Source organism: Ylistrum balloti, unplaced genomic scaffold (genome assembly GCF_031769215.1).
Source record: "Ylistrum balloti isolate Yb309-2 unplaced genomic scaffold, AGI_CSIRO_Ybal_v1 Utg369800, whole genome shotgun sequence".
Taxonomy (NCBI): domain Eukaryota; kingdom Metazoa; phylum Mollusca; class Bivalvia; order Pectinida; family Pectinidae; genus Ylistrum; species Ylistrum balloti.
In genome coordinates this window covers 1517119-1535968 of record NW_026781978.1, presented here as the reverse complement: position 1 = coordinate 1535968, position 18850 = coordinate 1517119, and the positions used below count along the sequence as shown (strand labels likewise).

The 18850-nt window shown below is 35.8% G+C and overlaps 1 protein-coding gene across 1 annotated transcript; it reads left to right on the top strand.

The window, feature by feature from the left end:
- Positions 1-2474: 2474 nt before the first annotated feature.
- Positions 2475-17888, top strand: LOC132544481 (uncharacterized). The gene is made up of 16 exons (XM_060208079.1): positions 2475-2534; positions 3499-3743; positions 4374-4474; positions 5394-5534; positions 6881-6998; positions 7178-7291; positions 7522-7651; positions 7940-8011; positions 8565-8697; positions 11110-11277; positions 11691-11881; positions 12661-12784; positions 13768-13984; positions 14622-14767; positions 15211-15411; positions 15635-17888. The coding sequence occupies exons 2-16, from the start codon at positions 3527-3529 to the stop codon at positions 16355-16357; spliced, it is 2796 nt and encodes a 931-aa protein (XP_060064062.1). The 5' UTR covers positions 2475-2534; positions 3499-3526; the 3' UTR covers positions 16358-17888.
- Positions 17889-18850: the final 962 nt, after the last annotated feature.

Below are 18850 nucleotides of genomic sequence, written 5' to 3'. Positions count from 1 at the left end.
ACAGCACATGGAAAAAAGACAAAAAAATGAGAATAAACAACAGAAGTTTGTATAAATAATGAAATACATTGCTACATTATTGTCCAAGGCTTTCAGCTTTGCTTAATTCTTTTTTCAACTGTAACAACAATCATTTTCTCAAGGACAGGATAAAAACATCAGTTACTGTAAATCAAAGCAGTAGAAAAATAGATTATTGAGTACTAACATGGTTAGTAAGAAGCCATCAATTCTAGACATCACACAACTATGATAATGTAAGATGACTAATATTTATAAAGTCAGGATACCATGACATTAAAAAAATTTCTAGAAAAAAATATCTGAACTTGAACTTAACTCTTTAAGAAAATTTCAACAAAAGGGCCGCATCTACATTAGGTCATTGCTGTACATAAAAGTTTGAGAAGATTTCACTAAAAAAAACCCAAATGAACGAAGAGGCGGACAAATTGAAAGGTGTCTACAGACAGACAAGCAAGCTGACTCCAGTACTAATCCAGTAAGTTTAAAAGGAAATTTTTCTGTCAGTAAGTATCCTTCCCTTGTTCAGCTACGTACTTTTTATACATCCACCAAAAATTGTGACAGGACATTTTTTGGTGCATGTATGTAGTGTTGTCCGTTAATCTGTTTGTCAAAAACTCTTTATTTGTCTAAATTTCCTCTTCCACAATTTTCCATCTTTATGACGTTATGATTAATAACCATGACATGAAGTTGTAAATTCCCAAACAGCAGTTAAATTTGATAATATTTAGAACTTTTTGTACTTCAAATATCTTTATGATATGCAGGTCATGATCATGAGGTACAATGAATATTCTAATTTCCATTTTTTTTGATAGAACTAGAATATACAGGCAAATTACATGTTTCATATAGACGTCGGTTTCAGACTGTTATGTATTTCGGAATGGCCAATTTGTCAAGCTGTCTTTCATAATGTATTGACTATCGTGACCTTGCACGCGGATAATTTTGTGGTATAACATGTCACATTTCCAGAAAGAATAAAAATTTGTGATTTAAACCATTCCCCATTAAATATTATGAGTATATATTTCATTTTTTCATAATACACATTTTTATATGTCAAACATCCTCTAAAATTTGATGAAATAACCTATCAATGCATCATCAGATGCCATTGTTTTGTTGTCGTCTGTCATATGAATAAAAATTGACCATGAATAATAGGCAATGCTTTTCCATAATTTCTGGTCTACACAAGTCCAAACTTATGTAGATATTGAGAGTACAGGTTGCATTACTGTGAGAATATCCCTGCATCACTTATGAAAACTCATTTCTGATTTTATTTAAATAGCAAGTTGTACACCAAGAGATGAAAAATCACCTATATTTAAATAGTTTGAGTTATAAAAAAAAGTTAACCAAGAAATATGGCTCAATTGAGAGAAAAAAGGATCATACAATAAAAGCTTGAATCTAAATCTTTAAAGAAGTAGTGCACAGATATCCACCACTTTCACATCATAATTGTATCTTTATTTTCATCAAAATATCATTCCCGTTCAAATGAAGATTTTATGTAATACATGTGTACTTCTATGTCACAATAAGCTAACTCAAGCAGCTCTGTGATATAGTCATGTCATCAGAAACAGAAGTGCAGTCACATGTCCAATTCACATGTCCATCAATTTCAGGTGAGCGAAATTGAGGTCGTATCTGTGGACACTTTTTAGAAAAATGCTGGCCTTTCACCTATCAGTTTTGAAATAAATCTTAAAGTATGAGCATATTTCACATCATTTCCTTGTTTGTTGCCATCAGAGACGTATGTCTCTGGCGGCATGCAGTTCACCATTATATTGTTGCTAGCGAAAAAATATTCTTCAGTTCAGGGGTCCGAAACTAACGCGCCAATAATTTAGTCTGCGATTTGTAACGGTCTCATTGTAACTATATGTATCAGTTGGTCATGATACAGGAAAAATAATAACAAAATCACCCCAGAGACACCTGTATCCGGGATTCTAGTTCACAATGCTGCTCGAGTTGTTTACGTTCCCGACACAGATGCATGTGGTCAAACTAAACAGCAGTACTCACTCTTTACTTTCACCTTCATCTGCACGGTCGTTTGCACTCGTGACTATGCAGTAGCATATATGGCCTACGTGCTACATGTGATACAGTGGGCCAACTGTTTTTCATAAATTCGTTTTCACTTCCAGTAGTTTCCCTCCTCAACTTTCATTTTAGTGATACACTAACTATAACTCAGAATCGGTAAAAGATTTCCGGATGGTAAAAACCTTGAAAAGTTAGAAATGCTAACATTTAAAATATACATTGTATGATACCATTGAATTTAATCATAGATTGATGCAAAGTAAAAAAAAAACTTGGACGGAAAAAATCTCGATATGAGTCAAAAACAATTATAAATGAGAGTCCGGAAGTTTCTCATGGGTGGCGTTTAAAATGTTAGTAAAAGGTTAGGGTTTCCGGTTGTAAATCTACAATTTTCATGAAGCCTTATGGACTACTTCTCCAGCTTATCGGTAAATTTAAAGAGTTAAAGTATTAACTATTTTGTTGCTTCTTTTCTTCTATTTAGCGGTCATTTTTATTTATTAAATGATATCAAGAACAATGACCATCATTGGCGCGTTTGGATCGGTTATTAGGCCTCTAGACTAGACAGTACAAATTGTATGTTTGTATACTTGCTAACCATTTTTTCTAATCAGCTTGGTTCCGGTGTGCCTTACAGCAATACATGTACACATATTATCGATTTCAATAAAAATGACATCAAACACAACACAGGGTACATAGAACAATATTCAATTAAAAAGAAAGTGTCGAACTACAAGAAATACCGCAGCAGAACAATGGGAAAAGTACTGGCTTATGACCAGTGAAACTTCATCAATATCACGCCAAAATTCATATTAAATTCACAACCACACATTATAACACATCGACAAGAAAATATCAATGTTTAACTATACATTAAATTTAATGCCTACAAATCGCAGGGTTTCCTGAAACGCATTCTCAAAATCAATTCAGCTTACACGAAAGAACATGCATATCATGCACTAGACTTGTCGGGCAATAGCTGAACATTATTATATTACCTGGTACTATTGAGTCTCAGAAGTGATTACCAACAGTGCAAAGCTTTAAAACTTGCCTACTATTTTAATCTTATACTCTCCTCTTCACAAAGTTAACAAACAAACAAATGCACTCATTTAATCAGCTGTACTCCATGGCCCTGTTTATTGACAGTCAATATTCAATTAAAACAAATTAGCAACCAATTTTGTCACTTTAAGTGTGATTATTTATAAATATTTATTTATTTGTTGATGACTGCTTGCTGTAAGATGAAATTAAAAAAAATAAGATACATGAATACATTTGTAACATTGAAGTTATACCTCATATGGTAAATAAATTTGTTTTCCTTTTCACTGCTTGATACCTTAATTTTCTATTTAATTTTTGTTATTTCAGACATTCCTGCATGTGGACATAAATTGACATGAATTTCCCAGAGACAAATTTCCCAGCCTGCCAGACTTCTAAGACAGAAAGACGAGAGGTGTTCTATGAGTATGGTTCTCATGGTTATGTAGATGTTACCGGTATTTATGGACAGAATAATGAAGTCTTTTGTCAGAAGGTCCCAGAAGGTTTCCAGAAGAAGGACTTTCTGTGTGCTAGACGACCAACACTGCCTCTGTCATCAACTCCAGAATGTACATAAAATATTAGCATATTGTCATATAAATGATATGAATGTACTTACTTTATATATATTCAAATATAAAAGTTGAATTCTCAGTGTCTGGTGAAATATATTAGAATAACTTAAAACAACATGTCGATGTGTTGTTTTTTATGTTATTGTAATGTATATATATTTACACTGGTATATCATCCCATCAATTATTACACTATTTTGTCAGTTCATTTTGGTTTTTTTTTATGCAAAAGACTTTTAAACTCACCATAACTACAAGATTGAAATTGATTATCTGAAAAAATTAAGACACACCAGATAAGAAATAAGGTTTATGAATTTTCCTCATACAAGCATGTGTATTGCTGAATAATGTATGTAACTACTGTTCTACTGCTTCACCGCTGTTGGCCTCGGCTGAGGATGTCGGCTGTGAAGCAGTAGAAACATCTTAGCTGTATTAAGGCAAATTTCCCCATTTTAGATAGACTTGAACTAAATGGGTTCTGGTTCTGACAAGCGCAAAATGTCCACCCTTTCCTTTGAGTCTTGCCTTGACTTTTTACATGATAGATATGGTAATAAGGTGTACATAGATTTAACATTTTCAAAATCTGGAAAATAGTTTAACCTTTTCTAATTTCAGATGTGTACACCACCTATACCAATGATCATATGAAGGAGGTATTGAAAGTTCATGAAGAAGCTCTAAGTTTCAGAACGTGTATAAAACGTTTCAATTTAAAAGTAAGTATGATAATCTCAGCATGTTACACAGTGTATATGTGTATAAATCTTCACTCAACAGTCAAAGTTCAGAATTGCGCTATAAGTAATGAGTAATTTCAAAATTTCATCTGCATGAAAAAAATAGTTTTACGGGAATATAGCCAATTATATTGAGCAGATAGTCTTTGTTTTCCAATTACAAACTCTTCTGATCATTATGTAGTGATGTTTGACCACAAAAAAAACAAAACAATGATGACATTTGTTTTATTTGATGACTCGTTAAGAAAGAAAATGAGTCAAAGCTACATAAAATTACTTCAGAGTACAGACTTTTATATTCAATTTGCATACTCATATTGAAGTTTTGACTGGACAACTTATTGTATGGCATAGTCTGTTTGTCTTTCAACATTTATTACTTGTTTGGAGGTCTCTTTCCATCTCAGTAAGCTTTATCTATTATATAAAAAAATGTTTTTCTGAACCAAAGTTTCATTCAAGAGGAGAAGATATTGCCCTCTTTGTCTTCTTCAGCATTCTAATCTTTTCTGGAGATCTCTGATTTCTTTGAAACTTTGCAAGGTTTATACCCATGATAAGAAATTTGTGGTTAGTTTTTCAGGTGTATTTCATTACCTTTTTGTAGCATTTCAATCTTTTCTGGAGATTTCTTCTGTTCAGTTTTAACTGGTCTTTTCCTTGGTATGCTTTATTGTCAAAACATTTAGCACTTTACAGTTATTGTCTGTTGTTTTATGAGCTTTTTTATCTTGCCTGTATATCCTCTCAATTAGCTTTCAACTGATTTTGTTGAGACTTGGTACACTTCATCATAATGGAATGAGGTTGTGCATCTGTTATTGTTTTATTAGGATATAATGTGTAACAGATGCAAATGTATATGTAACAATTTTTTCTTATTTTGTGGCTTCAGCATAAAACACTATCTGAGAAAGTGAAGAAAGAGATAGAAGCTTACTATTTGTCATCATCTGGTACAAGCAAACTAACAAATGATATACTACAGAAACTGACTCAACAGTACCAGAGGTTTCGGAACTGGCCGGATATTCCTGTGAGTGATTTGATATAACATAATAAATAAATAAATGAAGTGCAAGTATTCAGTTTGATGGTAATGAACAATGCTATGGATGCCAGACCAGTATAGAAAGGCTGATAGAAAGTCCGAATGATTCAAACAAGCTGCATATATGTGACAGCACTCAGATGCATAGAATCTTAAACAAGTTTTCATTTCATATAAGATTTAATGAAAAAAAGACTTATTTTATTATTATGAGCCTTCTCAGGCAAAAAATAAAACTTCAAGATGAGTTTTATAAAATATGATATCAGATGAAATAAATTTAAACACCATTTATCACAAAACTCAGAAAATTACCGTAAATATTCGCGTATAGTGCGCACTTTTTTAAGCTGAAACTGTCGTGTCAAAAAGGGGGTGCGCACTATACGCAGGTACATGCCATTCCTGGGGTTATCATTCCCGAGTTCTGCATCCGCCATATTGGATTACCTCCCTTCACATAGTTATATGTAAAAGTCGTCGGTCTTATATGATAGTTTGGAGATAAAAACAACAAAAAAAATAAAATGTTTTAATCATCTGCCATTCACACTAGCATTACGGTGAATCTAATTTTTTTTCGTTTCCGGTCGGTCTTACTATTGGTCGGGGCTATAGTAGTGTCGGTACATTTCGAGAGGTTTTAACACAACAAAATCCTAAGGACAAAATCATATGGAGGCAGCCATTTTGTTTTCCAATTTTCAGTTTATCATATAACATCATTGTTCATATTATGATATAACAGTTGATTACTGACTGGCACAGCAAATGAAAAATTCTCTGCGATATATTACATATGCAAAAATATTACATGCCTAGGGGAATAATTTACTGGATAACAGTTTTTTTTTATGTGCTAAATTCAGTATACATGTATATATACTACATGAAAACAAACCTCTCCAGTACGTTATAATGATGAGACTTAACGGTAGTAGAAATACAATTAATAGTTATGATGATAAGAGATTGAAGCTACATCTTCAGTGAAAATGAAGGCTCCATCTTGTGTAGAGATATATACAACTGACTGTTCTAGATAACATTGGGCAGTCTTTTTCTGACTCTAAGCCTCATATTGTCAAACCCTTCATTTATATAAAACAATCATCACCTACATAACAACTTATATCAAACATGAAAATAGAGCCAATGTCAGTTCCAAAACAGGTGGGTTATTTAGTGGGAAGCTGCACTTTTGCTTTGATACCTAGAGGTATACAGGAAGACTGATGAAATAATAGATATGAAAAAGTAGATTTGAATCACAATAGACACAATATTTAATTTTATCAGAGAGTATTTTAAAGGGTTTTCCTTTTGTTCAGAAAACTAGCTCTGAGTATGCAGGTGGATGTGTGTCATATCTACTGGGGTCAAGGACAGCTGATACAAACTCTGATGTCCGTCTGGTGTCTGCAACAGGAAACGACCTGTCACAGCTACGTATCCTTTCATGCTAAAAAAGCTCAAAAAGATATAAGTATGAACTGCGACAATGAAGCAACACATATAGTACATGTAATAGTAACACTGGGATGTAACTCAGTCAGTGATCACTGAATTCAGATCACTATCCATATATTATTTGAACTTGTATTACAAATTTACTTAACCGTCTTGAGGAATCACAGATATCACGATCAACCAACAAGATTTGACTTTGCACAAAACTAAGCATGAGGTGATTGGAAACATGCCCCTGAGAGAGGTGACTGCCAAGTGTGTCTCGGATACAGGTCAGTACTATGAATATTCATCCAACACTCAGCACCTGTAAGTAGTGGTCTTACAATGGAATAACACAACTCACTGAGGTAGAAATATGAAATGTGATATTTTCACCTGCTTTGTAGAATAATCAAAATGCATTCAATTGGTAAAGACAAAACTTTAGATATCAACTCAACATCATAGAATAACACACACATACACACACATATATATATATGCAAATGTCCATCCACAGATTACCTAGCTGCACGAGGCCTTGACACGTGTAGGCTCTACAGTAACAGACAAGACAGCAGTACCTTTACCCCTGTTGGGCTTGCTCACTTCACCGCACAGCAGGGGCATCCAACCTCGGTTCATTTGAGGTACATTGAATTAAAAAAAAAATGAAACTGTATTAGTGTTAACTTAAATATTACAACTAAATAACTGTTTGGAAATATATTCAATGCTTTGTAGACTTTGATGTTTTGGTTAGAAGTAATGGTACCATAGTCTTTTTTTTGATAAAAAGGGAAAAACTTTGCTCACTTCACTGATGTGTCATTGACTCTCCTCTTGTGTCTTTGTACTCATGCATACTGTTCTTATTAGGTCAAATATTGTTTTATGATGTCAATGTAAGATAAAAATGAGAGCTTGTTTATTTACAGTGACTACATTCCTGGTGATTGTTTGGTATCAACTACAACTGGAGCTGTGTATCTCTGGTCTCCTGACAATAGGTAACTTTGTTGGTTTCATAGTTAAAACAAGTCAAGTGTGATATTGATCAGGTGTCTGTCCATCAAAGCATTTCAGGTTCTAGGGCAACAGATCAGGGCTTTTTATTCATTGGTTTGAGGAGAGCATTTTTGCCTATCTATCTTGAGAAGAAAATTAGTGAATGTGGAAGGACATTTTCAAGAGTGAATTGCAAATTTTGTGAAGTTAACTTATATATGAAGTAATTTCATTTCGAAATGAGGCCCGTTAATGGAACGAAAAACACTTAAGCAAAATCCCTGCAATTACCTCAGTTAATATGAAATCTGATGAATCATTGTCTTCTTATAAACCTTCCTTTTCTGTTGACTGAATATAATATACTACATCACCAATAACATAATTTGATCAGATGAGTATCATGTTAGTTGTATCATGACATACTCATGATCTTATTTCCAGATAATTCATAGCTTTTGATAAGAAGTTAAAATTCAGAATTGAGTTTGAGAAATGAAATTACAAAAACAATGTGCAATTTGGCATTTGCCTGATTGAGTGTTAATGTTGCAGACCAGAACAGGTGATTGGAAGCAGGTCCACCAGGTTTATGTGTTCATTACCATGGAGACGGGCAGAGTTTGGAGCACATCCTCGAGAAGTTATTGCATCTGACCCAACTGTTGTACAACTGTTTGACATTAGGGTATGCATCACCTCAATTTTTTGGTTAATTAACCAATGATTTAACTAGTTCTAGACAGAATCTGAGGGGTAGCTGCCTACCCCTGTCTCATCCCTATCCTTCTCATACCACACCACTTCCCTACCCCTGTCTCATCCCTATCCTTCTCATACCACACCACTTTCCTACCCCTGTCTCATCCCTAACCTTCTCATACCACACCACTTCCCTACTCCTGTCTCAAACCTTTCCTTCTCCTACCACACCACTTCCCTACCCCTGTCTCATCCCTATCCTTCTCATACCACACCACTTCCCTACCCCTGTCTCATCCCTATCCTTCTCATACCACACCACTTCCCTACCCCTGTCTCATCCCTAACCTTCTCATACCACACCACTTCCCTACCCCTGTCTCATCCCTATCCTTCTCATACCACACCACTTCCCTACCCCTGTCTCATACCTAATTTGCTCTAACACACCACTTCCCTACCCCTGTCTATCTCTATCCTTCTCATACCACACCACTTCCCTACCCCTGTCTCATCCCTATCCTTCTCATACCACACCACTTCCCTACCCCTGTCTCATCCCTATCCTTCTCATACCACACCACTTCCCTACCCCTGTCTCATCCCTATCCTTCTCATACCACACCACTTCCCTACCCCTGTCTCATCCCTATCCTTCTCATACCACACCACTTCCCTACCCCATCTCATCCTTTCCTTCTCATACCACACCACTTTCCTACCCCTGTCTCATCCCTAACCTTCTCATACCACACCACTTCCCTACTCCTGTCTCAAACCTTTCCTTCTCCTACCACACCACTTCCCTACCCCTGTCTCATCCCTATCCTTCTCATATCACACCACTTTCCTACCCCTGCTTCACCCCTATCTTACACCTACCAAACCACTTGTTGTAGAGAGGTCCCGGGAAGCAGGGTGTTGACTTGTTTGTCTTTGTTGTAGAGAAGTCCTGGGCAGAAGGGTGTTGACTTGTTTGTCTTTGTTGTAGAGAAGTCCTGGGAAGCATGGTTTAGACCTGTTAGTCTTTGTTGTAGAGAAGACCTGGGCAGCAGGGTGTTGACTTGTTTGTCTTTGTTATAGAGAAGTCCGGGGCAGCATGGTTTAGACCTGTTTGTCTTTGTTGTAGAGAAGTCCTGGGCAGCAGGGTGTTGACTTGTTTGTCTTTGTTGTAGAGAGGTCCTGGGCAGCAGGGTGTTGACTTGTTTGTCTTTGTTGTAGAGAAGTCCTGGGCAGCAGGGTGTTGACTTGTTTGTCTTTGTTGTAGAGAAGTCCTGGGAAGCATGGTTTAGACCTGTTTGTCTTTGTTGTAGAGAAGTCCTGGGAAGCAGGGTGTTGACTTGTTTGTCTTTGTTGTAGAGAGGTCCTGGGCAGCAGGGTGTTGACTTGTTTGTCTTTGTTGTAGAGAAGTCCTGGGAAGCATGGTGTTGACTTGTTTGTCTTTGTTGTAGACCTGTTTGTCTTTGTTGTAGAGAAGTCCTGGGAAGCAGGGTGTTGACTTGTTTGTCTTTGTTGTAGAGAGGTCCTGGGCAGCAGGGTGTTGACTTGTTTGTCTTTGTTGTAGAGAAGTCCTGGGAAGCAGGGTGTTGACTTGTTTGTCTTTGTTGTAGAGAAGTCCGGGGCAGCATGGTTTAGACCTGTTTGTCTTTGTTGTAGAGAAGTCTTGGGCAGAAGGGTGTTGACTTGTTTGTCTTTGTTGTAGAGAAGTCCTGGGAAGCATGGTTTAGACCTGTTTGTCTTTGTTGTAGAGAAGTCCTGGGAAGCAGGGTGTTGACTTGTTTGTCTTTGTTGTAGAGAAGTCCTGGGCAGCAGGGTGTTGACTTGTTTGTCTTTGTTGTAGAGAAGTCCTGGGCAGCAGTTTGGTTGTTGACATTGTTTGTCTTTGTTGTAGAGAAGTCCTGGGAAGCATTGGTTTTTGTTGTAGACCTGTTTGTCTTTGTTGTAGAGAAGTCCTGGGAAGCAGGGTGTTGACTTGTTTGTCTTTGTTGTAGAGAGGTCCTGGGCAGCAGGGTGTTGACTTGTTTGTCTTTGTTGTAGAGAAGTCCTGGGAAGCATGGTTTAGACCTGTTTGTCTTTGTTGTAGAGAAGTCCTGGGAAGCAGGGTGTTGACTTGTTTGTCTTTGTTGTAGAGAGGTCCTGGGCAGCAGGGTTGTTTGTCTTTGTTGTAGAGAAGTCCTGGGAAGCATGGTTTAGACCTGTTTGTCTTTGTTGTAGAGAAGTCCTGGGAAGCAGGGTGTTGACTTGTTTGTCTTTGTTGTAGAGAAGTCCTGGGCAGCATGGTTTAGACCTGTTTGTCTTTGTTGTAGAGAGGTCCTGGGAAGCAGGGTGTTGACTTGTTTGTCTTTGTTATAGAGAAGTCCTGGGAAGCATAGTTTAGACCTGTTTGTCTTTGTTGTAGAGAAGTCCTGGGCAGCAGGGTGTTGACCTGTTTGCATTGCCTAGTCCCCTGGTGATGTTAGGGGAGAGGATTCATCTAAGTACACAATCTACAGCATCAGAATTTCATCACTTTGTTGCTTGTAACTACAGTCTCTTCTTGATTGACCAGCGGTTTCCTTCAACACCGGTAAGATACATACCTAACGATAAGGTCCACAGTTTGTATGCAGCCTTGTACTTTAATCACAACAAATATTTCTACTTTACTACATATTGTTTTCTCTACAAATGTCAGAAATTCTAGTAGGTTTCTTTTTCTAAATCTTACCATATTTGCACTTACTTGACAATAGGTCCATGCCTTGCAATAAGCCCACCCATATCTAATGCAGTCTTAGTAGCAATGCCAATAATGGCTTATCACTGCCTTGTAATAGAAAAAATCTTTACTTTCGGAGATTATGTTTTAGCCCCTCCCAACTGATTGCAAGGTAGATTACAAGTATGATTCATGGTTGATCAGACCCTGTATAGTTGTTGGTTTGGATATTAAAATATTTTCAGTGAACATAAAATTTTGTTTTGATTTACTTCAAATAGGTGCTGAGTTGGAAACACATGTTGGTCAACCCTCCACAGTATTTAGAAGGAGTGAACTTTCCTACCAAAGATCACAGCATCCTCTTGATAGCTAGTCAGAGTCCTCCAGAAGTTTGCTGCTACACATACAAGTGTAGCTCAGGGATGGCAGCCCAGGCTTTAGGTGCTCCCTGGCGAGTGTCAAGGATTGAGTGAGTTAAGCTAATGATTTCTGTGTTGTGTTTGATGATAGTAGCATATCCAATACTAGACACATATATATTGAAATGGATTTGAATAACACCTAGCTTTAAGCATAAGCACTTTCTTTTTTCATTTCATTATCTTACAGCATTGTCACAATTTTACCTGGTACTGTCCCCTCATGATGAATGTTGGGGAGGGGATATAGGAATGTTCTGTAGACTCAGTTTTGCCCAAACAACAACTCCTACATTACTGTACATATGACATAATTCACATGTTACTTTCACATCAATCATAGCAGGTGGTTGCTATGTGATATTTACATTGTAACAATGATGATGCCTATTGAACAGATATTGGTTAACAACTTACTATAACATGAAGTGGTAAATATGTAAAAACCATATTGCAGCTTTTTTCTTTTACTAGTTTTGTGAATCTTTATATTCACAATAACCTTAACATAAATCTACATGTTGTTTAAAACTCTTTTCCTATGAAGTTATGTCCCTTTATATAATACAGATCATGTTTAAATATTGTTCAGTTTCTGGTGATACTAATAAGCCTGAAATGATTAATGACTTTACACGTCTGGAACCTACCTGCCTTGTTTATTTACCTAGACATAGGCAACAATTACATGTGACATAATGTTTTAGTGTATGAGAGTATAAATTGGCCCTGGTTATTGATACACCAGTGCTTGGAGGATATCTCTCCCTGATTTCTATTAAATGCTACATCTGTTTTTTCTTTGTTACTCTCTGCATGCTTCATCCAGTGATGTATTTTATCATGGGGCTGTGTGTGGAGGTACACCAGAGATTGTGTTGACAGACAGGTTCAACACATCATTAACAGGTATAACTGCTGTGCCTGTGGACGAGGGTTTCTTTGCAGTCCAGGTAAATTATTATTCCCTAATTTAAACATTATTTGTTTCACAACAATCACAAAACAAGCTTTCAGCTTCTATTTATCACTGATGTTGGCCTGGATCAATGTACATAAGATGTCTTACTGTAGGCTATCTGACATAATGTTCCTTACTCCACTATCAATATCATAACCATCCTTGCTTGATGATTTAACAGATAGTGTTGTCAAATTATCATAAACATGCTTCTAAATGTCAGAACGTGTGAGACTACAGAATATCAGTCACTTTACCCAGATCATTTTGGTTTGAGGGTGAAATACTTCATGGGAGGTCACAGTGTGTCAGTCATTTTACCCAGATAACATTTTGGTTTGAGGGTGAAGTACCTCATGGGGGTCACAATGTGTAAGTCACTTTAGTCAAATATCAGTTTGGTTTTAGAGTGAAATACTTGATTTGAGGTCAGTGTGTAAATACATTAATAAAACCATACATTGTTCTGTAAAGGTTGACTTTTTGAAGGGTTCAATTTTTATCTCTGAGAGGCAGTGCTCAATTGGAGAAATTCAGCACATCCTTTAAATTATTTACATCTTCTCTAGGAGTGAGAGGGGTTTGTCTAAACTCAGTTTTGTATAAATAGTAGGTCTGACCACTTAGGGACCAGAAGGGTGGAACAAGTAGGGAAGATGGAGGAAAAGCTTTAAAATTCTTCTTCTTCTGTTAAAATGAAGATTTCATGACCAAATTAAGTGAGAAGCATTTTTAGGAGAAGGGGACACCATTTTGTTTCCTGTGAAATCATTAAAATTTAAAGTTTACTGTGTATACCATATCATAGAACCAGTGGTGAAGTTTAGTGTGAAATTAGCTTTTTTTGTATCAAGGCCTTTAGCCTTTTGATCTACCAGATAGTTTTTGACTCATGTCTTAAACCGCTTATGAAATGGGACTTTGTGTTACAATTGTAGACATATTATAGCTATATTTGTTTGTGTTTCTTTATAGATGGACAGCTACGGAGAAGTGTTTTATCAGGGTTACACTTTCTCTAGTAAAGGGCATGACAAGACCTGCTCAGTTGAGAGCGATAGCAAACCCTGGGATGACATCACAATCAAGAAGGGGCGCAAATGGATCTCAAGATATCTTAAAAAAAAAGAAAAGAAGAAAGACAATGATTCCAAAAATCTGCTGACACCAAAGGAAAAAGTTGGCATTACAGGTTAGATTTATATGTTTCAAATCTATATTTGAATAATTACGTTAAGGTATGGATGAAATTCATGTGAGGTATAAGTGTAATACTCTAGTTTAAACCCTGACCTGACTAATGAAATTAATGTATAATGATTGCTAGCAACCTGATGCTATTGTCATCAGACTATGTTTTTCAGTAGCCTTGACAGGGATCTCTGTAAACTGTAAAGGTTGGTTAAAATTTCTATAATGTTACCAAGACATGTAAGCAAAAAGAATGTATTTTTCAGAGAAGTAATGAAATGGATTATGGGTTTCTCTGTAGTAGTACTTTGAATTTGATTTTATCTTTGAAAATAGAAACAATCTGTACAGTATTTTGAACCCTAAAGAGATATATATTTTTGTAGCCATTAAGAGACCTCTGTATAGTTGTAACCCTATAGAGATATGTATGTTGATAATCCTGTACAGATCAACGTACATTTGTAACCCTGTAGAGATCACTGGATATTTTAACCCGTTAGTGATTTCTGTATATATGTTACCTGATGTATCACTATAAAGTTATAGAAATTTTTACTGATGTATATTTATTACCATGTATTTTTTTCTGTATATTTTGACCCTATTAACATATCTGTGTATTTATGATCCTATAGATATGTCTTTGGCAAAAAAGCCCCACATCAGATGTCCAATTTGTCACCCAGACATTGAAAGAATGGACAATGATACAGACACTGACCAGTGTCCAGTCTGTTGTCAGAGCTTGGCCACTGGTCATCAGCTAATACAGTCAGGGATGGTAAGTAACTAAATCTTGGTAGTTATACCATCAGAAGGTATTATCCTAAGCTGTGACAGTATAACTGTATTATCTGGTAAAAATTCTATGACTTATTGTAATCCCAACCATATATCATTGCTGGTTTAATGAAAATATAAACTGATGCTGTTTCATTGTTCTGTGAATATTCACACTGAGGCTTGTACAGGGGTAACTTGTTCACCTTTCACTTTGAATTTTGATATCAGAACATAATTTCTTATTTATTCTACCAAATAGATCTAAAACTATATTGTCTGTGGCCTTGTGTTTTTGTGTTTTTCTTTTGTCCCAAGTAGCAGTCTAGCACTTTTGATTGTTCTGTGATACATTGAAAGATGGTGTTCATCTTGGATTGTCTCCCTTTACCAAGTATTGTATTGAAAAATATCTTTAATTTTAAGGAATTCATGTTTTTACAGAGAGTGGTAGGATACGGGCCTGATGACCACAAACATTCATACTCTACTCGGTATTCTATAGGAAATTTTGAAATACCTTGTGCACAGAACAGGAGGACAGAGAAAGAAGAAAGATTTCCAGAGACAAATGCCTTGAGTAAGATTCTAAAGGCCTTGTGGGAGGAAGAAAGTCCTGATCTCACAGCCCTGTTAAAAGAAAAGGTGGGTGTTCATGAACCAGCCTTACCTCTGTTGTACATTTTTTGTAAATTGATAAATTCTGTTGATGTATTTCCAAACTGCTTTGAATTCATCACCTTTTATAATGTTTGAAAAACTGGGACCACATCCTTACATCACACTCATGTGATATGTTTACTGGAACAAGAACATAATTAGTTTTCTTTGTATGGAACTTATTGATTAAAACATGTGCTTGTTTTAGGATGAAGAAGTGAACAAGAAGAAAGAAGAAAATAAGGAAAAGAGACAGAAAAAGTCCAACAAACTTGAGGATGAGGATCAACAATTGATTAGAAATCTTCAAATTGCTGTGGATGCTGGAAATCAGTCACTGCCACTAGGGGATACTAGTAATGACAACATGGAGTCAAGTATAAACAATAGAGAACCTGGAAGTGATGGCGAAGACAGTGATACTAGTTTTCATAGGCTATTCGGTATTGATATAAGTACACTGAGGGAAGAGGAACATCAGCTAGAAAATGACATTGCCCGATCAACTGGTGTCACAACTGATGAGGGACAAGAAAACATTTCAGTTAGATCACAAGATTTCTTAATACACTCGAAGAAAAGAAAAAAACGCTTATCGTCAGCAGTTTTGTTTTCTGATGATCCAGGTGAAGAAGTTGTAGGACAGCCAACAGATCATCATGAGGCTGTCTCTACAGATGAAAGTTACATGCTGATGCAATCAGCTGATATCATGGATGATAGGGATAGTGAATTCTTCTCTCAAGATATTGCACAGTCTTTTAGTATGTTTTCAGAATCAATATTGACTAACGTCACACCCACACCTCGTGACCCAAAAATACCTTCATTCACCTCAAAAATGAAGTCACATACGACAGTGATTAATTCTCCCAATAAAGACTGGAAATTGTCCAAGAAACGTAGCAAAATATCATACCAAGGATTTTAGTTCAAAGTTTGATTATGTTGTAGTTACTGCTATGTTGTAGCATACACTTTAGCTCTCTGCACTATGTGACAGTGAGTTAATGATATGGTGTAGTATCTGTTATCTACTAGTCAAGAATTTACTTTTCACTGCTTCTTGTTGAGTGAAAAATGGTAATAAACAGGTCTTGGTATTTGACTAGTAAGTAAATTGGGAAAAATGCAATAAAAATATCTCATAAAAAACGAGAGTGTGTGTATTACCTATAACAGCAATGCTAGGGTAATCAGTTGTGAACATTTTTTTTCTTATAGAAATCCAAGGAAAAATGTCATATTCATCACTGATCAGGATCAAATATTAATATGATCTATAATCTGAGAGAGATGAGACTTTGTAATACTGCTTTTGATAAGATTGTTGTAGTGCAATTGGTTTATGAAACATGCCATTCAGGCCTCTCGTCAGATATTTCCAAATTTACAATTATAGTGGGATATGTTTTGTCTTCAGATCTTGTCAGAGACTTTGAGTTGATTTTGTAATGTGTACATTATTAGTTCACCTGAGACAAAGTCTTATGTTTACTTATTACAAACACCTTCATTCGGCATTGTGCTTCATGTGTTGTGTGTCTGTAAACAATTTAACATTTTTGACTTCTTCTTGAAAACCACTGATCCAATTTCATTAAAAAAATTTCAGAAACCTCTTCCCTGGCCTAAGATGAAAGAAAATTGTAATTATACAGTACCCACCCCACAGGGGCCGGAGGGGTCAAATTGACTTAAATTTCAAAATATCTTCTCAACACCCAGATATGGTAGAATCAAATGCTCTTCATGAATGGAAGCATCTTAAGGTGCTTTTATTACCAAAATGAGTTTCACATTTTATTCTGGTAATTGTAACTGTAATTTTCATAGAAAAATTGCATTTTGGAGCATAATGTTGGTTATTTCACACTGGAAATAACTTCGTAAGAATTATCAGTATAGGATGATAGTTTTGATGGTATGCATGTATTAACACGTGCTTACTATATTTAGTGCCACAATTTCTGTTTCATGACACTTGATAACTATCCTTTAACCTTTATATTCAATATTGCTTATCTCAGGTGACCATCAAGGCAGCTTAGGCCTCTTGTGTAGAAAATGTGTTATATGAGCCTGATCTTGGTCTGGACCATCTGATTGGAAGAGAACTTTCTCCTACATCATGGTTGATATATGTCCCCATGGCTTATCACCAGGTGCTGATATTTAATGTTAGATGATTTTCTAATATTTTTAAATTTTGCATCTTAGTTGTTGCAGATTCCTTATACACTGCCCTTAAAAAATCTTGAACAAATATTTTAACAGCTTATTTTCTTCTTTTAACTTGCAAGTCAAAAAAGTTAAATCTTACCATGGGAAGATCATTTTTAGACATTTTACAAATTCTTAGCATAGATATATATTTCAAAATTTTACATACTATTTCGTCTTTACAAATTGAAAATCATCCTACCGTAACGGTAATTGAAAATAAAGATTATGTCAAATTGTTCTTTTTTTATTTGCTCTTTCAAGACTGACCTTTGGATGATATGCCCTGTGTTGTCTGTTCATCTATGCAATGACTACTCCTTATTAAGCACACGTTCTCCTCCTTACTATGTAAATGAAACTAACTACAAAGCAAATATGGCATGTTTTCATATTTCTCAATTTCACATATACTTGGTCATTTTAAAGAAGTCGTGGGAATTTCGTTTTTAAATGCTTCATATTTGTTCAGTAATTTTGATGCGGTTTGAGTTACAGAAAAGAAGGAAGTCACTTCAAAACTAATGGCCTGCTTTTACCTACAGTAAGAACCTTTTATTAAATTTTGGCTCTTTAGCTGGAACTTTTGTAGCTGGTGTAACGTTTATTTGTTTACCCATACAAACTAAGCTGCATCATTGCATAATCATTGTTATCTTTGGAAATACAAGCCCTTTGGGACTGTTGTGTTACTATATGGGTCGCACTGGCGAGATGTCCTTGGGATAGACTATCATGTCTGACACATCCCATTGGTTTATGTCACAGGAACATATGTACGATTAGTGTCTATTTCTGTCCGTAACCTTGAAGAGCCAAGGATACCTCCATATAGTGATAAACACCTGTCATGAGTCATGCAAGTTATGCATATTTTCATCAGCCATGTGAATATAAAGGTTTTGACTATAAGAATTATTTTTAACATTTGTTACATTCTTATTACCACTACTCCGACAGGTCTTGGCTTCCCGCAATGAACAGGATTCGTTAGCAATATATATATAAGATATAGTGAGATTTATTTCTGAAGTCGAGAACTGTGAAAGCTTCAGCAGTGTTATGGATGTTTGTATCTTGTCTAAGGTAAATTAATCTCTGCGTGTGACTGTCTGTCGGATATATTGGGTTTTTTTTATTTCTTTCTCCATGTATCTGTCAAATATCATTGGTGCTCTTTTCCTCTGCCTTAAAATACTTG